The sequence below is a fragment of the Trachypithecus francoisi genome, unplaced genomic scaffold (assembly GCF_009764315.1).
Source record: "Trachypithecus francoisi isolate TF-2019V2 unplaced genomic scaffold, Tfra_2.0 Lachesis_group16, whole genome shotgun sequence".
Lineage (NCBI taxonomy): Eukaryota > Metazoa > Chordata > Mammalia > Primates > Cercopithecidae > Trachypithecus > Trachypithecus francoisi.
Window position 1 is genome coordinate 20,328,982 of NW_022681461.1, and position 24,409 is coordinate 20,353,390.

A 24,409-nucleotide genomic window follows, 5' to 3' on the forward strand; every position below is an offset into this window, starting at 1 on the left:
GCATATTAACTCTACGGTTACATTTTAATATATTAGATAGAAGCCTCAGAGAAAGAGTTAGAAGTATATTTCATGCAATACTACATGCCCTGCAATAGGTAAAATACTGAAGTTTAAATCTTTACTCTGATCACATTAAATATCACAGTATTTAAAATATTAAAACTATAAAGGAAACTTCACATTCCAATAGTTTATTGCTACCATGAGTATCTGCAACCCTACATAATGATTCCTTGTTTTTTTTCAAACAAATGATTTAATTTAGTATTCCACCTCTAAACCACAGAAACAACATGACACTGGTATGCCCTATATATGATTACTAGTTATCTACAGCATAATCCAGGTTTTAAAAAGTCAAATTTACCAAGTAAGAAAGTTGTCTAAACAGATTCTACCTTCAAAATATCTATTGTTCCAGAGCTACTTTTTATTATTAAAAGATACTGGTTTGCATGTGAGCTGCTTATTAAATCCCACAAGTTTTATACAGACTACACCAGAATAAAGCAGGAAGAGGGTCACGGCCATTTAGGCATTTTCAAAGGCAAAGCATAAGAATCCAAGAGTAATTCACAATAGCAGTGTTCCTGAGTTTTGTTTTTCCTTCTGCTTGTGTAACTGGATATAAGGATTATATATCTAGTATAAAAGCTATCAGTGGTTTAATAACCCCACAACAGAAATGGTTTAATTGGTTAAGTACCACCAATGATGAGGATATATAAGGTACAAAGGCTTTCAACAAATCTAGCAAATCCAGTGCAGAACTAAGAATACCCTATTAAAAAACCAGATTCATTAAAATTCCTATTAAAAGTTACCAATACAAAAGGTTTTTCTTTGTATTCAAAATACTGAAACAGCTGTACGTAGTTTGTAAATTTTAAGACTAAAATCTACTGTTGGCTTTCACTTGCAAAGTCATGCATTAACTTTTCATATCAAACTTTTTGATGCCTGTAAAAAAGAAAAAAAAGTCTTATAGTAAACAAATGTACTTTAAAATCTAAGTAAATATAAGAAACTTATAAGTGGAATTAAGCAAAATAGATAAAAGCCCAAATAATTTAATATATATTAAATGGCTACTTAAAAAACATCTAACTTGACTAAATTAATCTTAACTTATAAGACAGTTCTTAACTTACCTGTAACATTTGATTTCCAGTACCATCCCTCAACCTGTACGGTCTGATAACTCCATCTTCATTGAAGAACCGAGGAGGTCGCAGACTCTCCACTTCAGAAGTCTCTGTAGCTCTAGAGGAAAAAAAAATGATTTTAAAAATTATTCAAAAACTTGTAAATAAACTTTAAATGCAATTACTAAAAACAATCTTATTTCAGATTAAATAAAAATATTACAACATTTTCTAATTTTAAATTGTTTTTGTAACATAAATAGTGTAAGTTCTCTAGAAAAATACAGAACTATAGAGAAGTTTAAGTCTCTTGAACTTTCTTTGTGATAATAATCACAGTACTAGCAATTGTTGCTTTTTCTTTTCCTATTACATTGTCTGGTTTCTTTAGTTCAATGCTAGAAACAAAAAGGGACTGCAAGCATCCTTGTCTCATTCCTGACTACAGGGAAAGCTTCTAAGAGTTTTCTGTGAAGTATAGTTATCAGCAACTTTTTTTTTTAAAGCACCCCTTATCGAGTCAAGAAAGTTCATTGCTACTTTTAGTTTACCAACAGTTCTTTTTTGTTATTGTTTTTGAAAATCTTAAATAGGCAATGAATTTTAAATAAGAATTTCTTTTCTGGCATTGTTTTGATCCCATGGTATATTTTCCTTAATCTATTAATGTTATAAATCACATTATATAATTTTCTAATGTTCAAATACTCTCACAGTTCTCACATTCCTACTGGGCTTGATGTGTATTACTGTAAACACATACCCCAATCCTGGGCAACATACCCCACTCTACAAAAAATAAAAAACTACTCAGACATGGTGGTGTGCACCAGAAGTGCCAGACACTCAGGAAGCTGAGGTGGGAGGATAGTTTGAGACCCAAGCTACTGCACTCCAATCAGGATGCCAGAGTGAGACCCTGCCTACAAACAAACAAAAAACCAAAAAACACATACCATATACTGCTTATGGTAGTATTAGATTTAACATTTTTGGTCACAAGTGACCACTCAATGTGTTCACTCAACAAGTATCACATATTCAACAAATATTTATTAAGAGGTCCCCAACCCCTGGGACTTGAACCAGTACTGGTTCGTGGCCTGTCAGGAACTGAGTAGCTCAGCAGAAGGTGAGTAGTGGCGAGCAAGCTTCGCTGCCTGAGCTCCACCTCCTGTCAGATCAGCAGCAGCATCAAATACTCATAAGAAGGTGAACCCTATTGTCAACTGCCCAGGTGAAGGATCTAGGTAGCACACTCCTATGAGAATCTAACTAAAGCCTGATGATCTGAGGTGGAACAGTTCCATCCTGATACTATCCCTCCTCTCTGGTCTGTGGAAAAATTGTCTTCCACGAAACCACACCTTGATGCCCAAAAGGCTGGGGACCGCTAACATAATGTATACACATGCATGAGCATATACATATGAATAAATTCTCCAACTGAAAACAGAATAGGGCCAGCCGTGGTGGCTCATGTCTGTAATCCCAGCACTTTGGGAGGCCGAGGTGGGTGGATCACGAGGTCAGGAGTTCAAGAACAGCCTGGCCAATATGGTGAACCCCGTATCTAATAAAAATACAAAAATTTGCGGGGCGTGGCAGCATGTGCCTGTAGTCTCAGCTACTTGGAAGGCTGAGGCAGAAGAATCACTTGAACCTGGGAGGTGGTGGATGCAGTGAGCCGAGATCACGCCACTGCACTCCAGCCTGGGTGACAGAGCGAGACTCCATCTCAAAAAATAAATAAGTAAAAAAATAAAAGCAGAATAGATTTAAAAATATGATCTAACAATACACTGTCCACAGGAGACTTGGTTTAGAGTCAAAGACACAAACTGGTTGCAATTAAAAAGGAAAAAACATATGCAAAGTGAACAGTAACTAAAAGAAAGCTGGAGTGGCTATGCTAATGTCAGAAAAAAATAGCCTTTAAAAAAATTCCTGTTAGACACAAACAAGGGCATTTTATAATGAAAAAGGGTCAATCCATCAAAAAGATAAAAAATTATAAACATATAAGCAGTTAACAAAAGAGGCCCCAAATACATGAAACAAAAACTAAGAATTTAAAAGACAAAAAGGCAATACCACTATAATAGTTGAAGATTTCAGCACCCTATTTTCAAAAATGGATACCAACTAGATAAAAGATCAGCAAGGAAAAAAGAGAACTTGAACACTATAATCCACTAGACCTAACAGACATCTATAGAACGTTCAAACCAACAACAGCAGAATATATATTCTTCTCAATTGGAATGGAACATTATTCAGTATTAGCTATAGATTAGGTCATAAAACATGTCTCAATAACACAAAATTAGCACTTGCTTCTTGGCCTTTTGGCTAACATTGAATGTAAATATAAAACAGGAGTTCAAGACCAGCCTGACCAACATAGTGAAACCTCATCTCTACTAAAAATACAAAAACGGCCGGGCGCAGTGGCTCACGCCTGTAATCGCAACATTTTGGGAGGCTGAGGTGGGTGGATCACCTGAGGTCAGGAGTTCGAGACCAGTCTGACCAACATGGAGAAACCCCGTCTCTATTAAAAATGCAAAATTAGCCAGGTGTGGTGGCACATGCCTGAAATCCCAGCTACTAGGGAGGCTGAGGCAGGAGAATCGCTTGAACCTGGGAGGCAGAGGTTGCAGTGAGCTGAGATCGCACCATTGCACTCCAGCCTGGGCAACAAGAGTGAAACTCTGTCTCAAAAACAAAAACAAAAAACAAAAAACTAGTTGGGTATGGTGTGTGCCTTTTGCTACTCAGGAGGCTGAGGCAGGAGAATTGCTTGAACCTGGGAGCGGAGGTTGTAGTGAGCCAAAATCACGCCACTGCACTCCAGCCTGGGCAACAGAGTGAAACTCTATCTCAAAAAAAAAAAAAAAAGGAAAAAAAAAAGTACTGAAAATACACAAGTATGATATCTGACCACACATAAGAAAACTAGAAATGTGTAAATAAGAGAAATTTATGAAATTTAAAAGTACGTGGAAATTAAAACATAGAAGCATAAATAACAAAATGTCAAAGAAAAAAATCACAAGAGAAATTCACTACTTTAAAACAAATAAAAGCAAAAATACAATATACCAAAACTTATAAGCTGCAGCAAAGACAGTGCTCAGAGGGAAATTTATAAATGTGAATGTCTACATTAAAAAAGAAGGTCTGAAATCAACACTATAACTTCACAAGTTGAGAAAGTAGAAAAAGTAAACTAAGCCTAAAGCTAGCAGAAGGAAGAAAATAATAAAAATTAGAGCAAAGATAAAAGAAATAGAGAATAGAAAAAATATAATCAATGAAACTAAAAACTGGTTCTTTGAAAAGGACAACAAAAATGACAAGCCATCAACTAAACTGATAAAGAAAAAAAAAAGAAGACCCAAATTATTAATAACAGGAATTAAAGAAGGAATACTACTACCAATCTTACAGAAACAAAAAATAATTATAAGGGAATACTAGGAATAAATACTACATAAGGGAAAAATAATTATATGAGAATACTAGTAAATATTTACTATGATCAATAAATATATACCAACAAACTAGATCATCTAGATGAACTGAACAAATTCCTATAAAAACCACTGACAATGACTCAAGAAACAGCCTAACTAGGCCTTTACCAAGTAAAGAGAGTGAATTTGTAATTTTAAAACTCACCAGAAATAAAAGTAAGAGTCAGATGGTTTCACTGATCAATTCTCCTATTTTTTTTAATTAACATCAATGCTCCACAAAGTCTTCCAAAAATTTGAAGAAGAGGGAACACTTCCTAAATCATTCTGTGAGGACAATATTACCCTGATACCCCAACCAGGCAAAGACATCACAAGAAAACCACAGGCCAATATCCCTTATAAATATGCACACAAAAATCTTCGACAAAATACTATCAAACCAAGTCCAGTAAAATACAAAAATGATTAGACATTATGTCCAAATGGGATTTATCCCAGGTATGCAATATTGGTTTAAGATCAGACTCAATTAATGTATTATACTACATTAATAAAACAAAGGAAAACACAATTATCAACTTAATGATACAGAAAAAGCATTTGATAAAATCTAACATCTTTTCATGATAAAGACACAAAAACCTATAGCTAACATCCACTTAATGGCAAACATCTGAAAGCTTTCCCCCGAGATTAGAAGCAATATAGGCATGTCTATTCTCTCAGCACTTCTAGTTCACATTGTACTAGAGGTTCTAGCCAGGACAACTAGGCAAGAAAAAAAGCATCCAGATCAGAAAGGAAGAAGTAAAGTTACCTTAGTTCTCAGATGATACGCTCTTTCATATAGAAACCCCAAAAGAATCCACAAAACCATTAGAGCTAATAAACAAGTTTTGTAAGATTGCAGAAACTCAGACAAATATTAAAAAAAAAAAAAAAAGTTGGATTCAACACACCAGCAATAAACAATCCAAAAATAAAGAAAACAATTCCATTTAAAACAGCATCAAAAATAAAATACTTAGGAATAAGTTTTTAAAAAGAATATAAGACGTGCACATTACAAACTATAAAACATTATTGAAAGCAATTCAAGAAGACCTAAATAAATGGAAAGATGTTGCATTTTCATGGATTAAAAGATAATACTGTTAAGATAGCTACACTCCCCAAATGGAACTACAGATTCAATGCTATCTACATCAAAAACCCAGCTACCTTTTTTGTAGAAATTGACAATATTTTTTAGGTAACTTAATGACCATTTCTTTTTAGTCTCCTTTTCTGGGTCTTCCTCATTTCCCCAACTTCTAAGAGACGGTGTGCCTGAAAGCCAAGTTCTTGGACCTTATTTTTCTCTTTTCAGTCTCATTCCCTTGGTGATCCAATCTCATGGTTTCAAATACCTTATTATAGGCTCACAAATCTTGAATTTTTACCTCTAGCTTGGATCTTTCTCTTATACTTCAAACTCCTCTACTCAACAATGACGTGATGTCTCCATTTGGATGTCTAAGAGATATTGTAAGCTTAATATATTCAAAAGGAAATGTCTAATACCCTCTTTCCCTAAAAAGAGTGACAACCTCACCCTTCCAGTGCTACACATAAAAACTTCTGAATTATTCTTCACGATTCTCTTTCCTTCATATCCTGCATCCAATTTATCAACCAATCCTATTGACACTACCTTTAAAATACATGCAGAACATAACCTCTAGTACTGTAATAGTCGAATCATCATTATCACTCACGTGGATTACTGCAAAAGCCCCCCCCCTTTTTTTTTTTTTTGAGACGGAGTCTCGCTCTGTCGCCCGGGCTGGAGTGCAGTGGCCGGATCTCAGCTCACTGCAAGCTCCGCCTCCTGGGTTTACACCATTCTCCTGCCTCAGCCTCCCGAGTAGCTGGGACTACAGGCGCCCGCCACCTCGCCCGGCTAGTTTTTTGTATTTTTTAGTAGAGATGGGGTTTCACCGTGTTAGCCAGGATGGTCTCCATCTCCTGACCTCGTGATCCGCCCGTCTCGGCCTCTCAAAGTGCTGGGATTACAGGCTTGAGCCACCGCGCCCCTGCAAAAGCCTTTTAAGTGTTGTTTCCACCCTAGTTCCCTGTGGTTAGGCCTCAAGGCAGCAGCCAGCTCACATTTCTCTGGCTCCAAACCTATCAATGGCCTCTCATCTTAAGCACAAGCCTAAGTCCTTACAGAGGCTTGCCAAGTTCTACGTGATGTGATCCCCTGCATGTTCCCTGGTAACATCTTTGTCAACTTTCCCCGTTCCTCACTCTACTCCAGGTACAGTAGTTTTGCTGTTTCTCAAATAGGCCAAGCACGTTCCTGCATCAGGGCTTTTTAACTGCTGTTACTTCTGCCTGAGACATTCTTCTCACATGGCTCACCTTTTACTTCTTTCAGGTCTCTCCTCAAATATAATCTTATACAAGTTAAGCATCCCTGATCACTGAATATGTAAAATAGCAACCCTCCTCCCTACCATTTTGCATCTCCCTACTTCCTTTAATCTGCTTTATTTTTCACCATTTTGCATATCATATATTTATCAGTTGCTTATTTTTGTCTACTCCTCTCCCACTAGAATGGAAGCTGTACGAACACAGGACCATTGCCAATTGTGTTCATTGCTGGCCCCTCAAATGATCAGAAAAGTGTCTAGATCATAGACAACGCTCCCTAAAATGTGCTGAATCATTATTTATGTTTGTATTAGGTAGCTTGTTAACTGTATTCAGATAAAATCTACTTACTTTCATTACGTCTTCCTGATCTATCAATTATTGAGAAAAATATTAAGTTCTTCCATGATTATTGTACATTTGAAAAGTTCTTACAGTTTTGTCAAGTTGTGCTTTTAAAAATTAAGGCAATTTTATGAACTGAGTAGAAGTTTGAAATTGTTACTATCTTCCTACTTAGTAGTTCTTTTTATCATTACCTAATTACCTTATTTATCCCAAATAATGCTTTTATTGCCTTAATGTCTGTTTCATCTAATATTAGTAAGTACATCCTCTTTACAAATATGACAATATTTAATGCCAATCATTCTCTCCCCAAACTACATTTTATTGTTTTTTAATAATTCGTTTCCAATGTTGCTTTCATGTAGCTCAATTAGATTTTCCAGTTTATATTTTTATGTTTGAATCTTGTAACCCATTCCTCCTTTTATTTTCAGTGTCTGTTTTCACAAGTACATCTTTTAATAGTTCTTAGTCTTTATTATTTTTTCTAAAAATGTTTCATTGTGCCCTCAATCCCTAAAGGTAACATAGCTGGGTACAGAATGATAAGGTTTTAGATAAATGGAAGGTAATTCTAGTAGCTTTTGGCAGAAGCCTTTACATGTTTCAAATTCCTTATATTTCATTGACTTTTGCCCTTCTCTGATGACTACGACTCAACACATTATATTTATGAAACTAAAGTTACAGGTACGGGAGAATGATTCCTTTTTTCCCCATCTTAATTCTAAATGCCAAAACCAGAAACACCCAATTATGGTAACCAGTATGAAATACTGGCTTAAGTGGAATAGCTCATATGATGACAATACATATCCCTATAGAGCAGAAAGCAAGAGAAAACACAAAGGAAAAAGATTAGGAAGATAGTCACCCACCTAACTTTCTGAGATAGGTCTCATTAACATTAATTTTATCATCTGTTATATGTGTTACAAATTTCTAGGACAGAGGTAACAATAATGAAACTACTAAATTTCAGCCTTACACTGAATTTAATTTGGAGGAAAAAAGAACGTCTATTAAAATTACCTGCATAAAGGAAGAGAAAGGGAATGCATATACACTAGTACCCACTTATCCACAGTTTTGCTTTCTGCAGTGTCAGTTATCCATGGTCAACTGTGGTCCAAAAATATTAAGTGGAAAATTCCAGAAATAAACAATCCCTAAGTTTTAAATTGCATGCCATTCTGAGTAGCGTGATAAAATTTCTTGCCACCCTGCTTTGTCCTTCCTGGGATACGAATCATCCCTCTGTCCAGCACATGCATGCTTTATACACCACCAGTCCATTAGTGACACAGTAGCCGTCTCAGTTAGTTATCAGAATGACTATTGCAGTATCATAGTGCTTGTGTTCAAGTAACGTTTATTTTATTTTATTACAGTATATTGTTATAATTGTCTTATTTTATTATTATTGTTAACCTCTTACTGAGCCTAATTTTAAATTAAATTTCATCATGGATGTGTATGTATAGGAGAAAGCACGGTATATACAGGGCTCGGTACTGTCCACGGTTTCAGGCATCCACTGCAGATCCCTGCAGATCAAGTGGGACTACTATAACAACTTATAACAAAATAAGATAATAAAGGAAGGATGAAGACAAACTTAGTTTGAACCAAGAAATACAAAATGCCATTCTTCATTTCATAAAAAGGATACAGATTATATTTGCTAATTTTATAATTGATAGCATTAATGTATTTAAACTAAGATAACTGAAAAGCTTGCTTAACTTGCCAAACTACTCCTGCAAGCCTACTGGGAATGAATGAAAAATAAAGGGGAACTCCGTAAGGTTGAAACAATGCAATGGCAGCAACTTAAAAAATATCAAAAAGAATTAGGAACCATATGCACCCTGCCATATTGTAGTGCTGATGACTGCTATGGATTGAATGTGTCCCCCCAAGGATTAAGTTGGAAACTTAATCCCCAGTCAGGAGGTGGGGCCTAATTAGAAGAAATTAGGCCATGAGGATCTGCCCCCACGGATGGATTAATAATGTTGCTGTGGGAGTGGGTTCCTTATAAAAGGGCGACTTTGGGTCCCTTTCGTCTTTCTTGCCCTCTTTGTCCTCCTGCCATGGGATGACACAGTAAAAAGGCCCTAGCCGGATGCAGCCTCTCAATCTTGGACTTTTAACTTCCAGAACCACGAGCCAATAAATTTCTGTTCATTATGAATTACCCAGTCTGCGGTATTATGTGGTATGTTATAGCAGCACAAAACAACGACAATAACTAAATGCCTGAAGCCAAAGAGCAGGTAAGTTTCATTTCTTATGGCTTAAGCATTTTAATGTATATCTTACACCAAAGAGGATTTACCTTTTTATTCCCTGAAATGTACTGCTAGCCATGTCTATGATGCCTCCAGTTGGCCTTGCTACTGCTCCCACTAAACCTTTCCCAACACCTTTAAAGAAACCAGCTGCTCCTTCTTTTTGAGCGCCTGGAAAGAAAAAAAGAGTTTCTGACAATTGCATCCAAGAATGAAAACAGAATCAACTTAGGAAGACTTGGTAATATACATCACACAAAGGAACTACTATACTTACCTTTGATTGGTTTTGTAACAATTCCTGTTATGCCACTAACAAATCCCTAGAAGGAAAACACAATTGAAAATTTATAATACTTTTTTATGATGCCTAGAAGAAACAAGTTTGGCTCACGCAAAAAATACAGAGTTCTGCTTTTTATATATCAAAAGAATTAACAGATCTCCTAAGTATTTTATTTAAACAGAATGTTTTTGCAGGCGACTGATGTTTTATATGCTACCACCCACTGCTCTTAAAATATCCAAATAATAATTTAAGGAGTGAGAATCATGTCTATTTCCTTATTCACAAAATGTAGGTTTAAAAGATATTTCCCCAACTCTTCACAACCCTGTGAAATTTCTTACAGAAACTAAGCCTTTTCCTCCACGAGTGATGCCTTCTCTAAAACCAGCTGGTTGCTTATTCATGGCTTCTCTTCTCTTCTGTTGGTAGTCTTCATCCATAGTCATAGCTGCTACCCCTTTAGCCATAGCACCGGTGATTTTGGAGGCAGCACCCGCTAATCCACCTAACAGAAATTATTTTATCTTTAGTAAAAGTAATGATGCCATTACTTTCTAGCACAAAAATATTTGGCAGATATTCTGTTTCTTACCAACAGCTCCACCAACTAGTGCCTTAAGTCCTAGTGCCATTCCCTCCACAAACTCTTCAGGACCCTGGATGGCTCCCTAAAGGGCCAAATAATAAATAAATGAGTGAGTGAGTTATATACACTTTTAAAGATGAGCTTACAGATATATACGAGGAAAGAGGTAGTAACAAAAACAGATAATTTTGTCCCAGAGGAATTGATATCAGCAAAAAGTTTCACATTAAAAGGATTCCTAGGGATATTTCTGGATACTGAAAGCGTGAAGGATATAATGTTAGAAGCTGACCCTTAGAAAGGAGTATGACAACTCAACAAAGTACAGAAAGATGCTTGATTCATATTGCAAGTTTATGAGGAAAATGCAAGCACAGTTCAAACTACTCGATAAAAATTTCAAATAAATAAAACACTTTAAAATTCTTAATGCTTTTAATGTTTTTAATTACAGTGTACAAAATCAATATTAATTTTACTTTATCTTTTATTCTCCTATACATTTATAAGTGAAAGTAGGAGGCTTTTTTAGAAAAAGTTTTAAGGGACATAGAACAATCATACTTTTTCCCATTGATTTTTAAGATTGCTTGGCCTGGTGTCAGTCTGCATGATTATTTTTACAGTTCCACACTACTGTGCAAAGCAAGACATGGTGATCTTCTTTCTACTTTATCCACGTTTTATATTCCAAGAGAACACTTACAGTTCAGCACAGCTTAACAAAACCTTAAGTTTAAATTTTGAGGAAAAAGGTAAAAATGTCCCCCAAAACCTCTTACCATTGTTTGCTGCAAAATGGTGTCCTTTTGTATGTGTGTTCCAAAATCTGTTTGCACTTATTAACTCAACTTAACAATAGAAATGTATTATCTATTCAAAAGTATCAGTGACATATTGCACAACCACAAAAATAACTATTTTACCTGGTAAGGTTCATAAAAGAATGCTTCTACACCTTCAGAAAATTCTCTAATTAAGCCAAATGGATTTCCCAAAACATCAAGTCCAAGAATGAGTACATACATCTGCTTAATGGCCTAAAAATAAAACATGAACATTAATCAATTCAGATAATTAGATCTATTTTTTTCTTATAGGTTATTTAAAACACACACCCAGTTTTCTCAGGCTAACACCTTTAATGCCAACATCAACTCCTAAATCATCTCATTTTATTAATCACTACTCTTTTTTTTTCTCTTTTTGAGATAGTCTTGCTCTTTTGCTCAGGCTGGAGCACAGCGGCGCCATCTCAGCTCACTGTAATCTCTGTCTCACGGGTTCAAGCAATTCTTGTGCCTCCCCCTCTCAAGCTGGGACTACAGGCATGCGCCACCAGGCCTGGCTAATTTTTGTGATTTTAGTAGAGATGGGGTTTCATCATGTTGGCCAGGGTGGTCTCGAACTCCTGGCCTCAAGTGATCCGCCAGCCTCAGCCTCCCAAAGTGTTGGGATTACAGGTGTGAGCCACCATGCCAGGCCTACTGATTGCTATTCTTAGGTTTTAAAAAGTAATTTGGTATTATAGTATTAAAAATAATATGACATTATACTCATGTAAAGCTCTAGAATATTTAAAATACTTTCACTTTTATAATTATCTGTGATCATTGTCATTACTACCACCATTTTATAGACTGGAGAAACATACAAGTCAGATGATACCCAGGGGTCACATAGTGGGTATATGGCAAAAGTGGGAGAAATCCAAATCTCCTGAGTCATGCTCAGTGATCTGTCATACCATAGCTATAGCAGATACTCCGTAAGTTATATCCTAAAACACAGGAGTCTCTCTAGAATACGCTAAAAATATCCCATGTTCATCAGTTAGTTACTAATAGTTTCCTTGAACCCATTTTTTACTTAAATGTGATAAATTAGTTAATATTTTATTTAAAGATTCATTTATTTCCAGTCCATGCTGATCCAGAAAAAATTTCTGTCAGTGGCTAAAAAACATAAGGACAAAAAGTTCAAACAGTGGTTGAGCTCAATTTCTTTTTACAATTCTGAGGAAAATACCCACGCTTTAATAATTTGAAAATGGCTATTTAGTTCCTCGACAATTCTACATTATATATGTATAGACATAAAAGGCTTTACTAGTCTGTGTCACTCTGTCACTTCCGTAACATAATCTTAGACAAACCTGTTTTGAATAGTGTCTTAGGACTTCAGACTGTAGGTCGGATGTTGTATGGAACTGATAGTTGAGTTCAAAAAATGCAAGCCTGAAAAAAGCATAAAAATATATTGTCTGTACATGTGTATGGAGAAAGTATTTTTAATGTTAATGAGTGGCTTTATTTTCTTTAGAATCCTTCTAGTACATTTTCCCATGCCAATCAGGAAATCTACTTTTTATATACATCTCTGCATATTCTAATCAAAGAACCCTCTAAGAATCTGATAAAAGACATGGATCTTATCTTCAGAAAAGTCACCAGTACACATAAATTTTCATGTAATTTAGAAAATTCTGAGATCCTGTGAATCCCACTCATGTACTAAAATGGGATTTCACCAAACTTTATTTCACCATTCTGTCCTATCATGGCCCACATAGAAAATATCTGACACACTGATAAAGAGGTTGCTCAAGAATGGCCAGGTTCAGTTACAGCAGGTTTTGCCTGCTTACTTATAACCCCATTCACAGAATATATATTCTAAGATTAGCTTACTTATAACCCATCCATAGCATATACCTGATACAGTAACTGAAAAGCTCTATGCTTCTTCTTGCTAAGTGGAATCCTATTTCTGCTAACCTCATACCTGTGTACTTTTATTTGGCACTAACCTAACTTTATCTAGGTTCAGTGTTACCTTGTGTTGGACTTATTAATTCTTACAACTGTTCTTAATAATCAATTCTAGATGCTTCTTGAAAGGGCTATTCTCTTCTAAAGTCTCAACTCAGACACTCTGAATCTCTTTGGTCAGACACTCTATGAGCTTCATTATGACTCACATTAAAATATAAATTCCTGGTTACAACATTTAAAATTGATCCTTTCATTTCCCCTATTATTGCATTCATTCTGTTCTAGTTGCATATGCTTTGAAGAGGCGTATTCCTATTAGCTTCAAAGCCATACATTTCAGACACCGTATCTTCGGGCATACACATCCTATCCTTCCCTAAGCCAGAAAGATCTTTTAAAATGTACAACTTACAAGGCCTATGTCTCTTTTTCTTAAGGAAATTATTTAATAATTCTGTAATTTAGTAACTAGGGGTTAGCAAATCTATGATTTGTAGATTTACCGATTTTACAAATCTATTCAGACTGTACTTCACTTAAATGCAAAAACCTCATTTTGCCTATGATCTGTAATGTACTTTACACACTTTTTCATTTACGAAGTTTTTAGGTACATATAAAATAGAAATATTTTCATCAATTTACAGATTTGAATATTAAACATACTTAAAAACTACATCTTGTACATCTGTCAGTGTGGCACCAATACTCTTCAGCAAAAGATTTAAAGAATGAACTGGAATCAGTCCTCCATTTTGTTTTGAATCTTTAGCTTCTTCTCCGCCCGAACTCAGTGAAACACTTAAATGTAACTAAAAAGATAAAGAGATACATATTTAAAAGTATTTTCTACATATTGACAATTTTAACTCTTAAAAAACAGTTTAATTTTAAATTCACTACACCATAAATAAGATTTCAAAGTTATCTGGATTATGTTAAAATTACTAAGTAGAAATATGAAGAAATTTAAAATCTAACATAGCTCTATTTAAATCTTCAATTCAACAATTTAAGATTGCATAATATTTAATCCTATCCCATTCTTTTGGTAAACCTAAGAAAATACTAATTTTTATATATTTGTTAATAACATTAAAAATCTAAAAGTTGAAGCTGTTGAAAATGATGCAAATACATATGGTCTCAACTTATGATGGGGACCATATGTATATGAATTATGTCTGACTTATGATTTTTCAAGTTTACAATGCTGTAAAAGCAATACACCTTCAGTGGAAACTGTACTTTGAATTTTGATTCAAAATTCTTTATAATAACTTTATTAGAAAATAGGCTTTGTGTTACATGACTTTGCCCAGTTGTTTTGAGCATGTGTAAGATAGGCTAGGCTAAGCTTTAATGTTCAGTAGGTTAGGTGTATTAAATGCATTTCTGACTTAAAAGATTTTCAACTTATGATGGTTTTACTGAGACGTAACTCTGTTATAAGTTGAAAGGCATTTGTATTTCCAAAAGTGTATGTTTCAATTATTACAGAAGTTAATAGCCAGTTAAAAAACACTTTTGTATTGTATTGCACATATATATATTAACTATATATGTCGAGTATATGCAATACAATAGAGTACTCGACATATATGGTTAATAATTTTCTTCAATTATTGTATAATTAGCTTATAGGAATTTTGCATTAAAAACTAACATAGATTTGATACCATTCCATCTTCAGTTCTTAAGGCTGCTTTATAAATTACTTTAAAACTAATACATAAATCATCATATGCAAAATTTTGAAAATTGTCACCTAACAGCTTAACAGAAAATCAAGGTAAAATAACGTTAGGTCAAATTATAAACATAAATACATGCTGTAGGTGACTCCACATGATAAAAAATTATTTAAAAATAAATAAAAATGTAAAAGGGTAATTCCTTTGTTACTTAATTAGTTTAATTGTAGATTTACCGATTTTACGTATTACTGAAGAACACAATATAAATGCTACATCAATTTGCTATTACCTAGATTATCAAGGACAATAAAAATGACTTTCTCCTACCTTGAGAGGAGATATATGAAAATATTCATATAGGCTGACTTGTGATTGATCTACTAATGAGGCTGTTTTATATTCTTCTTTGAAAGCTTCTATATCTTTATGAAAAAGCTCAACCTATAAAAGGAACACAAAATATTAAAACTAAAGGGAACTACCTGCATGAGATATTTAAGCAAATAGCAGACACACTGCCAAAACTCTTCTATAAGATCTGGACTCACTTAACATTGCTTATGATTGCCTCAGAAGGGAAAGTAACATCTCTAGCATTAGGATGTTCTGTCTGCCACTGACAAACTGACAAGCATTATCTTCTATATTTCTACCCAAACCATTAAGACACTAAGCTTTTCTCCATGTGACTATAAATCTTATCCCAAAATGACACTAATCCATACCATCAACACTCTCTTGGGTATATTCGTTTTTTTCAACATAATCATACAGTCGACTTGTATTTTGTAGTCTACTTATAATTGCTTTAATGCAACCTACACAGACCAGTAACATAATTAAATAAAGAAGGTGTTGAAATTAATTTTGTATTAATTGATTAGTGGTTTCATTCTTGATATTCATCAGTACTTCTCTACATGCTCAGACTGAAGTAACTTCAATGTGTTGAAAAATGGGCTCCCAGATTATTTTAACATATTCATAAAAACATAAAAATGATAGCCTTATAAGAAGTATATTTGGAAATCAATTTCTGAGATGACAGTATGGGAAGCTCTCCAAACCAGCACCCTAGCTAAACTGATAAAATTTAAACAACAACAACAACAACAGCAACAAATTTAAGGCCTCTAGGAATGGTTGCAAGGTCATAAGCAAATGAAGAAACATCTACTTAAGAAAACCTTAAAAATTTGGTAAGAAAAGTGAACCTGTGGTATTTTAACAAAGGCCATTCCCTCTGTCCCCTCTCCCAGACTAATGAACCAGAATTCTACTCTAGACTACTATACCCAAGAACAGAGAGCTCCTTCTTGGCCCAGTTGTCAATCGGAGGACTTTCTTCCTGGGAAGAACAGGATGCCAGCATTTCTCATTCTGTTCCCAGCTACCTGCTGCTGAGGTTAAGTTATGGTTGAGTGCAGTTGTGAGGTGGGGGCTTCCTTTATGGTTTTTGTTTGTTTGCTTGTTTGGTTTTGTTTTGTTTTGAGACGGAGTCTTCCTCTGTCACCCAGGCTGGAAATGCAGTGGTACGATCTCAGCTCACTGCAACTTGAGCCTCCTGGGTTCAAGCAATTCTCCTGCCTCAGCTTCCTGAGTAGCTGGGATTACAGGCACCTGCCACCACGCCTGGCAATTTTTGTATTTTTAGTAGAGATGGGGTTTCACTATGTTGCCGGGGTGGTCTTGAACTCCTGAACTCAAGCGATCTGCCCGCCTTGGCCTCCCAAAGTGCTAGGATTACAGGCGTGAGCCACCGCACCTGGCGGGGCTTCCTTTCTCTGTCTAGCCTCTGTGCATGGTAAAAAAGCTCTGCTTTGGGTACAGAACCACTGAGAATACTAGAGTTCTGATCACCCTTGCCCAGGCCTGTAACGTGCTGGTTCCATGCTAGCCGAGGCAGGCTGAGATCATCTCAGTCGGCTGCTCCTCTTACCCCACCACACATAGTGCTCAGCTCCTAAAATGGGGTGTTACTCAAACAGAAGGATGTCACAACTGTGCCCACCGCCAGCTTCAGAGGCCTGGGTTAGAGGTTTTTGCTGATGGGGAAAGTAGGTTTTAAAACAGATCACTATTAATCTCTTCTCAAAGGAACTAATTTCATTTATTTATTTATTTATTATTTATGAGACGGAGTCTGGCTCTGTCGCCCAGGCTGGAGTGCAGTGGCCGGATCTCAGCTCACTGCAAGCTCCGCCTCCCGGTTCACGCCATTCTCCTGCCTCCGCCTCCCAAGTAGCTGGGACTACAGGCGCCCGCCTCATCGCCCGGCTAGTTTTTTGTATTCTTTAGTAGAGACGGGGTTTCACCGTATTAGCCAGGATGGTCTCGATCTCCTGACCTTGTGATCCGCCCGTCTCGGCCTCCCAAAGTGCTGGGATTACAGGCTTGAGCCACCGCGCCCGGCCGGAACTAATTTCATTTATAACACAGAGTGCAGTTCGAGCCTAAGGGTGCTCTCAGAAACAGCAGATGTGGTGAAAGACAACTAAAAGGAAAGTCATTGATTTATAGAAGACACTGGCTAACCTGTAGAGCTACTAGTTTGCAGGAGAAAATCAGAGAAAGTGATAAATAGAAGAGGTTTTCCTGGGGTCAGAATGAAAAACACAGAAACATGGTGAAACCCTGTCTCTACTAAAATTACAAAAATTAGCTGGGCATGGTGGTACATGCCTGTAATCCCAGCTACTTGGGAGGCTGAAAAACAAGAATTGCATGAACCCAGGAGGCGGAGGTTGTAGTGAGCTGAGATTGCTTTTGCAGCACTGCACTCCGGCCTGGGCAATAGAGCGAGACTAGGTCTCAAAAAAAAAAAAAAAAAAATTAATGTAATAAAACATATCAATAGAAAACCCAAAAATTGTACAATCATCTCCACAGATGCAGAAAAAAGAACAACAAAATATATAATCATGATTTAAAAAACACTCAACCAAGAAAAGAACTTCCTGAACCTGAAAAAGGATGTCTAAGAAAAACCCAGGGTCAATATCATACTGAAAGACTGAAAATTTACCCTCTAAGATCAGAGGCAAAACAAGAACATCTGCTCTTGGCATTTCTGTTCAACATGTCACCAGTTTCTAGCCACAACAACTAGCGAAGAAGAAGAAACAAAGGCATTCAGATCAGAAAGAATGAAGTAAAACTACCTCTCCTCTCAGATGACATGATCTTATGGATAGAAATCCCAAAAGAATATACGGAACAACAATTAGAGGCAACAATTCAGTATGGTTGCAAAATACAAGATCAATATAAAAAAATCAACTGTATTTTTATACAGTAGCAATGAACAATCCAAAAATGAAATTAAAAAATCAATTTTATTCATAATACTGTAAGAAGAATATAATACATAGGAATAAATTTAACAAAAAAAGTGTAAAACTTATACTCTGAAAAAAAATTAAAAATCTACGTAAATGGATAAACATGTCCTGTTCAAGGACTGAAAGACCTAATACTGTTAGGATGGCAATACTTCCCAAATTGATTTACAGATTCAATGCAGTCTCTATCAGATGTCCAGCTGACTTCTTTGAAGAACCTGACAAGTTGATTCTAAAATTCATATGAAATTCCAAAGGACTCAGAACAGCCAAACCCATCTTGAAAAAGAAGGACAAAGTAGGAAGATTCATACGTCCCAATTTCAAAACTTAATACAAAACGATAACTAAGACAGTGTGCAATGCACAAGGACAGATGCATAGATCGATGGAATAAAATCATGTGTGTATTCTTAACTGATTTTCAACTAGGGTGTCAAGACCATTCAAAGAACAAATAGTCTTTTAAAGAAATGGTAATAGGACAACTGGATAGCGACATGCCAAAGAATAATTCCGATCCTTATACATCATATACAAAAATGAGCTCAAAATTGATCAAAGACCTAATCATAAGAGCTAGATCTTTAAAACTCTTAAAACGTTAAGACTAAATATTCCTGACCTTGGATTTAGCTAAGGATTCTTAGAAACGACACCAAAAGCATGAGCAACAAAAGAAAAAATAATTTGAACTCCATTAACTTTAAGTTTTGGTCCTCAATAGCAACATCAAGAAAGTGAAAAAGCAACACATAGAATGAGAAAAAATATTTGAAAATTATATATCTGATAAGAGATCTGTATCGAGAATATACAAAGAACTTTTATAATAAAAAAGACAATCCATCAAATAATAAGCAAAGGATCTGAATGGACATTTCTCCACAGAAGATATGCAAATTAACTAATCAACATATTAAAGATAATCAACATATCAAAGATGCTCAACTTCATTAGTCATCAGGTAATTACATGTCAAAACCACAGTGAAAAACTATTTCACATTCACCCACTATGATTGCTAGAATCAAAGATAATAACAAGTGTTCAGGATAATATGGAAAAATCAGACCCCTCATATGCTCTGGTAAGAATGTAAAATGGTAGAGGCACTTTACACAACTGTCTAACAGTCCCAAATGATTAAATATAAGGTTACTATGTGACTGAGCAATTCCACTCCTAATAAATTTTATTTCTTTTGGCTTATATACCTAGGAGTGGAATTGCTTAATCACATGGTGATTAAGTTTAAATAAAGTGTCATTTAAGACTTTAGAGTTTTCGTCCAATAAAAACTTATACACAAGTATTCATTACATTATCCATAATAGCCAAAATGTGTAAACGAACAACCCAAATGTCCATTAACAGATAAATGGATAAACAAAAAGTGGCCCATCCATATAACGGAGTATCACTTGACCATAAAAAGGAATGAAGTACTGATATATGCTACAACATAGATGAACCTTGAAAGTATTATGCTAAGTCAAAGAAGCCCTTCACCAAAGACTACACAGTGTATGACTCTATTTGTATGAAATACTCAGAATAGGCAAACCTAAAGACACAAAGTGTATCAGTGGCTGCACAGGCAGTTACTTTTGGGGATGATGAAAATGTTCCATAATTAGAGAGTGATGATGACTGTACAACTTTGTGAATATATTAAAAGTCATTGAACCCTATCCTTTAAATGGGTGAAATGTATGGTATGTGATCTACACCTCAATAAACTCTTATTAATTTGCTCTTTCTCCACCCATGAATCTATGAGGGCAAGTAAAAACCAGACTATATCAGACCTACTTTATAACTATGATTTTATGGTCTTCCAGTCACCAAGATGATACCACCTTTTACTTTTCCTATCCTTTCGCTCATTAAATACCCTGGACATACCCTAAATTTCTAAATTATTAATGAAAGTGAAAGCAAAGCCAAAGTAATCCAGGAAAATAAAAGAGGAAAAAAGTGATGGAAACATAACAAATTATCCTTTTTTTGTTGTTGTTGTTGAGACGGCGTCTCACTCTGTCGCCCAGGCTGGAGTGCAGTGGCCGGATCTCGGCTCACTGCAAGCTCCACCTCCCGGGTTTATGCCATTCTCCTGCCTCAGCCTCCCGAGTAGCTAGGACTACAGGTGCCCGCCACCTCGCCCAGCTAGCTTTTTGTATTTTTTAGTAGAGATGGGGTTTCACTGTGTTAGCCAGGATGGTCTTGATCTCCTGACCTCATGATCCGCCCGTCTCGGCCTCCCAAAGTGCTGGGATTACAGGCTTGAGCCACCGCGCCCGGCCAACAAATTATCCTTTTCTACCTGGTATTCACCCCAAGCCTTTCCTCCTGTTTGCTAATTTTCTGTCATCAGAAAATAAGATTTCTAAAAAGGTATGTATCACAAGAGAGTAATAAAATTTGTTTAATTGTATTTTTTAAATGAGACAAAATCATTTTAATGTCTTTAACAATTTATAATAATATCTTTTTTTTAAAGTTCTCCTTCCCTAATTCTTTCCATCAAATGTTATTATTTTAAGTCTTACCTCTGTATTTTCAGTTACCTCAGCTTCTGTCATAAGGTCTGTTAAAGCATAGATAAACCCAAGATCTAACCTGAGATCCATTTCTTGAATCAATACTTTGAAATACCTATATTACAAAGTAGAAAAGATGTTTTAAAAATCATCAATTAACAACTGTATTACAAAAATTAGATGAGAAAAAAGTATGAGATCAATATTACAACTCTGAAACTTAGGACTACTTAGTTGACTAAATTTTAAAAAATCATGGAACATTGTTAATAACAGCAACAAAGTCAAAATATGAAAATGGCCATAAAGAGGAAATGGATAAGTAAACTGTTATACGGAGTCATAAAACAGAATATTACACATTAGTGGTAATGAATGAACTATGGCTACATACAACAAAATGAATAAATTTTAATAAAAATGTTGAATGAACAAAAGCAAGTCCCAACATTTATTTCCAGTCTGAAACAATTTTCTAAAAAATAAAATATTAAAACTAAAAGGCATAATGTTTAGGTATACATGCACAATAAAACTATATTTTAAACAGCAAGGAAATAAAGAGAGTTTATCTTGATGATAAGGTAGGGGAAACTAGATGGACACTATTACATAGACAGATGTTTCAGTCCATCCTCTATTTCTTGGAATGGGTAGTGAGTGAAGATGAAAATATTATTGTTTTCCTTTTTCAAAACAATATATGATTATAGACAACCGCAAACAAAAAACAAATACATATACAAGAGAATAAATATTCAAAATCCACAACAATGACTGGAAATACCTAGATATATTTCATCCAGAGCTTTTTTTTTTTTTTTTTTTTTTTGAGACAGTCTCGTTCTGTCACCCAGGCTGGAGTGCAGTGGTACGATCTCAGCTCACTGCAACATCTGCCTCCTGGGTTCAAGCGATTCTTGTGCCTCAGCCTCCTGAGTAGTTGGGACTCCAGGCACGTGCCACCATACCTGGCTAATTTTTGTATTTCTAGTAGAGATGGGGTTTCACTGTGTTGGCCAGGCTGGTCTCGAACTCCTGACCTCAAGTGATCCACCCGTCTAGGTCTCCCAAAGTGCTGGGATTACAGGCGTGAGCCACATTATAATATATTTTTTTATTTGACCTTTATAATTAATATCCTTAAATCTTTGACTTGTCTAACATTTAAAGAGTATAAACAATTCATATATTTAAATCAAACATTAAATAAATATACAAGAAATGTATTAAGACACTTACTTAATACGTGATATCTGGGAATGTCCTGCAGATCTCATGACAATACTGACATCTGTAAAGGGCTTTGGTGCTGTAAAGGTTATAAACATAATTACTCCCACGATGCTTTAAGTAAAAAGTAGGCATTTTCTTCCAATATACACCACAATGGAAAATCATTTACTAAATAATAAGTATCAGTTAAAATTACTGATATTCGCAAGATCTATTACAATCTTAATTTTAGACTCCAGCATTGTTTTTAAAACTATCTATAGTCACTCTGAAGATAACTAATTCTACAATTAGCGGTTTAGAAGTATGCATTAGAATCACTAGGGAAACTCTGTGAAAACAGATTCTGGGGACTTGCTCCGGACCTCTAGGTGGAAGGGCTTAGGCATTATACTGGCCAAAAAGCTTTTGAGCGAGTTATAAAGAGTATTACCCGCAAGATAGTTTAGAGGTAGTGGTGTGGGGTGGAGGCAGGAAAGCAAGGGGAGAAGAAAGTTAAGTAGGGTGGTGAGGAGGAAAGAGAAAGTAGGGGGAAGAGGGATATGCAGGAAAGAAGAAAGGCAACGGGAAAGAAAAGGGTAGAAAGGACTTGTCAGTTATTCTTATTTGGAGAACATAGGACAGTTTCTGCTGTTAGAAAACACTCCAGATTTGAACTTCCTTATTGTTCATTCAAAGGCTTTAAAGGTTTTTACATCACAGGTTTACAGATTATCTGCTTTTTAAATTAACATTTCTAAAAATTTCAATATATGTTTCTAATTAATCTTTTCTTCAAGGTTCACTCAAAATCTTATCAAAGTTAGTCGTGTACAGTACTTGCTAGTCCTTTTTCAAGCAGTTTAATTTTCCAAGGATCCTATAAAAATTAAACCCAAGAATGGTTTCACTTCATATTTTTATAGTAAAGTAAATCAAACAGCTAATACAACTGCTTTTATGGAAATCTAAAAATAAAAACAAACCTGAATCCATGGTGACCGACTTTGGAGGTTTAACAGGGTAAAACACAAAGGGAAACACAGCACCATGTATCTGATTTTGGATCTAAGAAAATAAAAACGTCAGTATATTAATATGTCAATTATACAACCTGACCAGAATAACAGGATTTAAAAAATAAAAAGAATCAAAAAGTCTACCTAGCGCTGGCCAAGCGCGGCGGCTCATGCCTGTAATTCCAGCACTTCAGGAGGCCGAGGCGGGTGGATCATCTGGGGTCAAGAGTTTGAGACCAGCCTGGCCCACATGGTGAAACCCCATCTCTACTAAAAATAGAAAAATTAGGCAGCCATGGTGGCGCACACCTGTAATCCCAGCTACTCAGGAGGCTGAGGCAGGAGAACTGCTTGAACCTGGCAGGCAGAGTTTGCAGTGAGCTGAGATTCTGTCACTGCACTCTAGCCTGGGCGACAGTGGGAGACTGTCTCAAAAAAAAAAAAAAGTCTAGCACAACACTGAAAGTGAATACTAGATAAAGCAGACTGTAGGAATAGATCTGGTTTCTCATTGTGTTCCTTTAGAATACAATTTTGCCTATATTTCCAGAAAGACTTGCCTGTATTCTGTAGATTTGAATTCTAAATGATGATTGATGTGCAGATGTGTTATATTCCACTTTTAATGCTGGAAGATAATTTCTTCGTAGAGCTATTACACGTGGCTGCAGAATTTTCATGTTATGACCAGTAGGTGTTAAGCGAACCTGAAAAATATGTTCCCCCAAGTGAAAACATTAATTTATCTATAAATGACTACAATTAGAAATTCATACCAAAAACTTTTTAAAACAGTAAGCTAAATCTTTGTATTGGTTTAGGTTTAGATCTTAATAACCCATGTCCATAAAATTCACATATTCATATAATTCTTACAATGGTTCACTGTATCACTTTTTACATAAATGTACTAAAATTTACCACAATAAAAATGAATAAAGGAAAAATAAAATAAAGAAAGTACATTGAAAAAACAAAACATTTTTAAGTTTCCTGCTAACCCAAAGAGCAGACCATTAGCATCTAGCATCTTAAAAGAAAGTCTTCTTTTCTTTTTTTTTTTTTTTGAGACAGAGTCTTGCTCTGTCACCCAGGCTGGAGCGCAGTGGGGCCATCTCAGTTCACTGCAACCTCCGCCTCCCGGGTTCAAGGGATTCTCATGCCTCAGCCTCCTGAGTAGCTGGGATTACAGGTGCCTGCCACCATACCTGGCTAATTTTTGTATTTTTAGTAGAGACCAGGTTTGCCATGTTGG

General features: G+C 35.6%; 1 protein-coding gene across 1 annotated transcript in view; it reads right to left on the reverse strand.

Moving 5' to 3' along the window:
- Positions 1-24,409, reverse strand: part of VPS13A (vacuolar protein sorting 13 homolog A) — a 254,826-nt gene that overhangs the window by 37,006 nt on the left and 193,411 nt on the right. The window contains 13 exon segments of the mRNA XM_033237043.1: positions 1,155-1,266; positions 9,738-9,861; positions 9,968-10,013; positions 10,321-10,484; positions 10,572-10,647; positions 11,492-11,605; positions 12,721-12,802; positions 14,006-14,151; positions 15,364-15,477; positions 20,930-21,035; positions 22,163-22,232; positions 23,122-23,203; positions 23,715-23,861. Of these exon segments, the coding sequence (XP_033092934.1) occupies positions 1,155-1,266; positions 9,738-9,861; positions 9,968-10,013; positions 10,321-10,484; positions 10,572-10,647; positions 11,492-11,605; positions 12,721-12,802; positions 14,006-14,151; positions 15,364-15,477; positions 20,930-21,035; positions 22,163-22,232; positions 23,122-23,203; positions 23,715-23,861 (1,383 nt within the window).